This window comes from Palaemon carinicauda, chromosome 2 (assembly GCF_036898095.1).
Source record: "Palaemon carinicauda isolate YSFRI2023 chromosome 2, ASM3689809v2, whole genome shotgun sequence".
Lineage (NCBI taxonomy): Eukaryota > Metazoa > Arthropoda > Malacostraca > Decapoda > Palaemonidae > Palaemon > Palaemon carinicauda.
Genome location: NC_090726.1, coordinates 182,852,837 through 182,860,336, shown reverse-complemented (window position 1 = coordinate 182,860,336; position 7,500 = coordinate 182,852,837). Strand labels below are relative to the sequence as shown.

Below are 7,500 nucleotides of genomic sequence, written 5' to 3'. Positions count from 1 at the left end.
ACTTATGACAAAAATCAACTTGAAGAGATGCATCGTAAAATGGATATCGTTCAAAACTTTAGGACCTCCTGTTGTGTGTGAAAATTTTTTTTTTTTTTTTAGATAATTACACATTTAGATATAAAGAAGGGTAATGTTCTAAATTTAACTTGTAAGCTGTTGTAGAAATAGGAATTTTAATGTATTTTCACTCAGAATGAATCTTTTTTCAGGTGCTGCAATTATATATGAGGTAATGATAGCTATAAAAAATTAATGATTAATGATCTAAAATTAATATAAAGTATATTTTTTTTTAGTTTAGGACAATTTAAGTAAAAATGCTGATTTTTAAGATACTTTATTAGTAACATAAGCTATTTGTATTTTGGTTGCAGGTACCAGTGGAGCCTGATGCTGAAATTGCTCATACAGTGTCCCAGGATGTACAGTCTTCAATTTTAGAGAGTAATTTCACTCCTAATCCTCTGATCTTGTCAAATAAGAATGCAGATGTCCGTACCGTAGGTTCTAGCAACTACTCCAAGTCTTTTGGGTACTCTTCAGCTGTCTCCGTTAAGCCTTTGCAGGGTGGTAGTGTCAAGTTTCATCCACAAGTAAAAGAAAAGTTTATGCATGATGCAAGTGATTTAGTGACATTAGATCTAAAATATGATGTTAACCAGAAAAATATTAGACATAAACGGACCACACCATCGTCTAGTGACTCAGACTCGAGTTTTCGGAATAGATTGCAAAAGGTGTTGCAAAATATTGAAAGTGGTGAAAGGACTATAAAAGAAACATTCAAGACTGCTTTATCATCATTGATAAGCAATGCTTCTAATGTTATGAATGGGACTAGTATGGAAACTGAAGGGAGTCAGATTTATGATGCAGAACAGATGAAAAATACAATTACTGATGGTCAGCTTGTATCATCATCAAACATTCCATTTACAACCAGCATCACTCCAGCAAATGAATATGTTGCTTCCACCTCTGATGCAATTCCTGATACTACTCTCCAAATACAGATTAAAAAAACTGATCATCCATCTAGTAGTTTAGGTATTGGTGATTTTGATGAATTTTATTCTAGTGAAACACATCCTGAAGTGGTAAGTGCATATGCCAAGATTGATGACGTTGACTCCCACAGTGTTAGTAAAAATTCTGAATTTACTAGTTCAAATGTTTTTAGTGTAATAGATGGTGAATATTATTATCCAGGAGTAACTTCAGAAATGAATATGGATTATCACAGCTTTACTAGTGATGCAGAATCTACAACAAGTGATATGACATCTATTCCTATTGTTGATGCTGAAGGCAGTTCCAGTACAAATACTCAACTGCCTGTAGTGCTTGACCGACTATCTACTTTAAACGCTGAGTTCCCTTACAACACTGAAAATATTAAATTACCAAAAGCTCGCCCTCATACTACACAAGTGCCTGTATTGGAACTCGCTGATAATATTACCAATAAACAGGCATGGACTACTGAACAGTTGCCATCTAGTGATGAGGATTTAAGCTTGGGGAATAACAGTTATTCGCTTTTAGAAGAAATCACTACTGTCATCCCTGTAGCTGTGAGAAGTGAAGCAGATAGTGATAGTGATCAAGGTGAGTTGGTGACTGATCCATATTCTTATGTTGTGCAGACCCCAGACTATCCTTCTTTATTATTGGATACTAGAGGGAATTTGTCGTCAGTGTATAAAGTATTTAAAAAGTTTGTAGAGAATTTGTCTAGTGACATTTACACTGAAGGCCCTTTGGAGAACTTAGTTAAGGAGAAGAGCCTGACTATGTCAGAAGTCATGAAAATTCTATGGAGTGGAACACGACAAAAGGACAAATTAAGTCAAGAAGTGTTAGGGGAAGATCCCAAATTTTACCCAAATTCTTCAGAAAGTTTGGGTACATCTGAAAATCCTGTAGTGCAGTCAAAGAGTACAAGTGAATATGAATTAAATGGTCTTTTCCATTATACTAAGAGTGATCATGATGTTCCTAAAAATTTCATAACAGAAAACACCCCAATGTATACTGATAAAAATGTGCATAACCATCTCCTAGAAGATAAGTTGTCTGTAGTTATCAATGACAGTTCATTGCTAAAAGTAAATCAGACTCCTTTTCTTGTAACTATGCCTGTAACAGAAACTCAGACTGTGGACACTTCCGTTAGTGATAGTGGGGATGTTTATGATTCACAGCCTTTTAATTGGTTTTTAAAGCTGAAGGCTCTGATGAATGAAACATATCCAGAAACACAATATCAGCATAGCACATTTTCTCCGCCTGTAACAGAAACTCAGACTGTGAACACTTCTGTTAGTGATAGCGGGTATGTTTATGATTCACAGCTTTTTAATTGGTTTTTAAAGCTGAAGGCTTTGATGAATGAAACAAATTCAGAAACACAATATCAGGATAGCACATTTTCTCCACAGTCATCTGCAAGACCATCAACTACAACTCTTGTACCTGTCACTTCAAGTTCAGGGAATACTTCATATTTTGATAGATTTGTTAATTTTATTGGAGTAACAAAGTCAGTTTCAGAAGACAATAAAGAGGACATGTTGGATGCTGATCATGAAAGGGAAGCACTACTTAATTCAAAAATTTCAGATGACAAACAAGCAAAAGAAAGTAGGACAAAGCAGAGTGAGTATTACTTGAAAGGTAAGAGTAGTATATAAGAATATCATACATCAATTATTAAAAATTTTGTAGAGAGATTGATTTTAATCTCAAATAAATATTGTTTACTTAATTGTGGAAGATATATGACTTGGCTAAAGTAAAGAAAGTAATATTAATTTGTAGTGTTTTTATGTGGAAAACTTAGTAAACTATAAATCTCAAGCAAGATGCTCACATCTTCCCCCTTTTCCCTTTTTTCCTTTTTTTATAAGATTCTAATGCCTTGACTTTTAGAGCTTGGGTGTGAGTTATATTAGGAAAAACTAAATGCATTTATGCAGGGTAGTGGTATTGTCCTTGTACGGTAGACTGAATTGTTACAGGAATAACTACAAAAAAATTTTGAATTTATTAATCTGTTGAGGATATTAAATGGAGCTTGTTTTGCCATGGTTCATAACCCCATCAGTCTTAAATATCTAAACTTTTGTGAAGCAAATATTTCAAATAAATTTGTTTAAACAGACAGAAGCAGCATGGTAGATCACTGTTTTTATGCCTTATAGAATGTTAATTCTTTGCTTTACTGTTCATAGCTCTGTGGAGATATTGTAAAATTTATTGACTGCAATATTGCCATTTTTTACTGTATTTCTTATTAGCATATTCATATATTATTTGTTCCTACACTTGATACAAACCCTCATTCTTTACTATAGGAGATATTTTAGCGTGAGCTGGAAAATACGGCAGAAAAACCTTAACAAGGTCAGGTAGTTACCCACCTGTTACTGGTGGGGGAACCGCCGGTCGGTAGCTGATGTTTACCTTCAATCGAATTCTAGCCGTCGCAGTGGTAACACCGCTGCTCCTGCTTTTATTTGACTGGCAGACTAGCCTTTCTTTTTTGGATTTTTGATTAATCCTTTTTTCTTTTTCTTTGTTAGATGTGATGTCCTCTATTATGAGGAAGTGTTCCGGGCACCTTTATGTCACCGCTGGAGATGGATCCTCTTTCCCTATGCCCTGGGTACAGAGGTCATAGGTGTTCTGAAGGCTCCCCCTGCCAAGTATGTAGAAGTGGTCGCCCTCTCAGTGGGAGAAGTTCGAGAGAGGTAGAATAGGAAGTCCTAGAAGGACTCTTTACCTCCAGGATCGCCGTTGAAGGTAAGAAGTCACGGACCTCTGCTTCGGCCTCTCGATCTCTCCCTTCAGACTATTCCTCTCTTCCTTGCCTGCCTCCCTCCGGGGGGAAGTCGAGGAAGAGTGGCACCATTGATTTAACCCTCATTCCTCTTGGTCAGGCGGATCAGGTTGCCTTCCCCAGTGGGGCAATACTTTCTGCCACTGGGAATGACACTGTTACTGCTTTCATTCCAGATCATGTACGAGCGGTATGGCCTGCCCTTGGACTTCCTGGTTCTCCTTCGGAGGAATTTTGGAACCAGTTCCTCGCGGGCAAGGTAGTGCCTCAGGTCTCCTCTGTTTTGGAACCCTCGGGAGTTCCGGACCTCGCTTACCTCCCGTCAACTCAGTCGGCACCCACGGAAGTTTTAGTGGATATAGTAACTTCAGCTCCGGCGGCGCCTACTTCGCACTCCATTGCGCATCTACAAATTACAACGTCGCAAGCGCAAACATCGCAGTACCTCCTCCTCCTCCTCTTTGGAGGCTAGGAGGGAGAGAGAGAAGAGGAAAAGGAGAGCTCGCTCTCTTTCGCCCAGACGTTCTCGCCGGAGACACAGGCGACATAGGAAGAGACATCATCATTCTCGCTCTTCCTCGCCTTCTATCTCTTCACGAGATGTCTCGCCGCAAGACTATATGTGCTCTCGTCACAAACATAAGAAGAGCACTTCCTCCTCGTCATCGCCCTCTTCGGAGGTCAGGAGGGAGAGAGAAGAGGAAAAGGAAAGCTAGCGCGCCTTCACCTAGATGTTCTCGCCGAAGAGATAGGCGATATAGGAAGAGACATAATCATTCTCACTCTTCCTCGCCTTCTGTCTCTCCTAGAGACATATCGCCTTGAGACTATTAGCGCTCTTGGCACAAACCTAAGAAGAGCGCTCCCTCTCGTCATCGTTCTGCCTCGCTGTCGTCTTTCTCTTGCGAGGGATCATCTAAGAAGCCAGGAGCGCGGCCAAGGGCAAAGCATGTCCTGACCTCTAACCCTTTTCTCCGCATAATAGTTTGAGGGTCTCCGTTCGCTCTAGAAAAGTCAGAAAGAGTGCTTCTCCTCGCTTTCACTCCTTATCTTCAGAGAAGATCGCTCTCGCTTTCGACTTCTTGATCTCTGACCCCTTGTGGTTTCCCGGTGCACTATCCCTTCGTTTTCTCGCAACTCAAGTTGCTGAAACCTCGGGCTCTTGTGCATTTAATCATGCTGACACTTCGGTGTCTCGTGACAAGGGAAACTTCCGTTTCCCGTTGCTGTGGCCCTTCGGGTTCTCTCAACACAACCTCTAGGAGCACACACGATCACACTGAACCTTCTGGTTCTCGTGAAACAAGTCACCAAGAGTTTTACTCTTATGACAGAGAGTCTTCGGACTCTTGTCGCGCGGAGTGTTCGCGTGCGCTCAACCAACACTGCGCTCATGACCATCAAGAGTTTTACTCTTATGGTAGAGTCTTCAGACTCCCGTCACGCAAGGTGTTCGCACGCAATTACCGCCACACACGCAAATCTCCGGTCATACACTCGTGGGGTCAATCCCTCGCTCTTGTGTTTCAGACAGGACAACCTCCCCAGTTCCTTTGCTCCCCAATGAGTTGAGGATTATGAGTGTCTCAAAAACCTCGGAAGAAGATGCAGGGGTTTGGCCCTTCTTCTCTTTGGTTGAGAGCAGAAGGAAAAGGGGAAACGTGCTAGATAGGCTAAAAGAAAACACCGAGATAGCAGCCACGTAGAACACAATGCCGATGGCTTCGGCTGCTGTGTTCGTTATCCTGCGCTTCATGTGGCAGCTCATGAGCTGCCCATTTTACGAGGTAGCACTCGTTGTTAACCTGCAACTTGATCAACTTGTTGTTGGGAAGCATAGATTGCTGCCAGGAGGTTTGCCTCCAGGGGTTGGAGAACCTCCCCTTACGAGAGAATGATAACCTTCCTCGGAATTGGGCTGCGTGAGAGAACCACCCCCCTTCTGAGGGAGAGCTTCCCTACTTCAGCAAACTTCTCTCTTTCGTGAAGAGTTGCGGACAGTTCGAGTTTTGCCTCTGCTATCTTGTCCCCGAAGACTGTGCTGGGGAAATGCAAGTCTAAGGCTTGTTCCTCCTTCGAGGGGAGCTTCTCCCTCGTTCGTGAGAGATTATTACGCCTGCACTTTTTTCCAGTAAGAGCTGGGAGAAAGCTGGGCTCAGGCGATGTCCTCCTTCGGGAGGACTTCTCTCTCGTTCACGAGAGGGAGATTATTACGCCTACGTTTTTCCCATAGAACTGCGAGAAAACTTGTCCTAGGTGATGTCCTCCTTCGGAAGAACTTCTCTCTCGTTCGCTAAAGAGAGATTATTACGCCTATGCTTTTTCCCCATAGAACTGGGAGAAAGCTTGTCTTAGGCGATGTCCTCCTTTGGGAGGACTTCTCCCTTGTTCGCGAGAGAGAAATTATTACACCTACACTTTTTCCCATAGAGTGGGGAGAAAACTTGCCTTAGGCAATATCCTCCTTCGAGAGGACTTCTCCCTTGTTCGCGAGAGAGTTTATTACGCATACACTTTTCCCCATAGAGCGGGGAGAAAGCTTGTTTTAGGCGATCTCCTTCGGGAGAACCTTCCTCCCATTCACGAGAGAAAACTTGTAGGAGTTTGCTTATCCACGCTCCTCCCCCTTACGCTTTTGGTTCTCCTCCAGGGGCGGAGCGAGAGCCTTGTCTTAAGCGACGTTCTGCTTCGGGAAAACAAACCTACCCTTCGGAGGAGTTATCTTCATCCCTGACGTTCTCCCCCTCGTGCTGTAAGGAGACGTCTTTTTGAACCTACTGGTTCTCCTCACGTTGATCCCTCAGGGTCTCGTGACGATCACCCTTTCGGGGGCCGTGGTCGGGAGCCTTTGAACTCTTGTCATGTTGATCCTACGGGTGCTCATGACCTTAGGAGTCCTTCGGGCCTCTGTCGCGCTGGACTTTCGAGTTCACACGAATTGGAACCTTCGAGTTTCCGTTACGCTGACTCGTCGAGCTCTAGTAACAATTAGCACAGTGTCCGCGCGCACACGCAATTAGCGCTATGTGCGCGACCATCGTCATCAAGGGTTTTACTCTTATGACAGAGTCTTCCGACTCTCGTCAACAGTCTTCGCCGTTACCTCCAGACACTCCGACTTCTATCGTTCTTCCCCTTTCAATAAGAAAGATGCGAGGGGTAAGACATAAGGTTTGTCTGCTACTCGCGTCTCCTTTTTACCTGTAATAACACGTGAGGAATTAGCGCAGCCTGAGGATTCCTCGGAAGAGCTGCCGTCGAAGGACTTAGAATCCTCCTATTTATGGACTCAAGAACTATGTGTAATATCTCATGCCTCGGCGATTTGCATCTGTCTCCTCGACCTCTTGACGCTCCAGCCTTAGACAGGCTGTCATCCACCCCAAACCCTAAGACAAGAATTGATCTTCTGGCTGTGGCCTGATTGGTAATGTGTCTGACTGGTGTTTGACAGTCTGGGGTTCGAGTCCCGCTCAGACTCCTTAGTGCCGTTAGTGTCTGCAACCTTACCATCCTTGTGAGCTAAGGTTGGGGGGGTTTGGGGGAGCCTATAGGTCTATCTGCTGAGTCATCAGCAGCTACTGCCTGCCCCTCCCTGGTCCTAGCTTGGATGGAGAGGAGGCTTGGGCGTTGACCATATAATATATGGTCAGTCT

The 7,500-nt window shown here is 43.1% G+C and overlaps 1 protein-coding gene across 4 annotated transcripts in view; it reads left to right on the top strand.

The window, feature by feature from the left end:
- The window catches only part of LOC137628561 (uncharacterized), a 206,332-nt gene that overhangs the window by 167,420 nt on the left and 31,412 nt on the right, over positions 1–7,500 (top strand). For 2 of the 4 annotated variants that reach the window (XM_068359722.1, XM_068359716.1), the window contains exon 4: positions 378–2,679. In XM_068359722.1, coding sequence (XP_068215823.1) covers positions 378–2,679 — 2,302 coding nt within the window. The remainder of the gene's footprint in view (positions 1–377; positions 2,680–7,500) is intronic. The other 2 variants (XM_068359730.1, XM_068359725.1) reach the window with 2 other exon arrangements.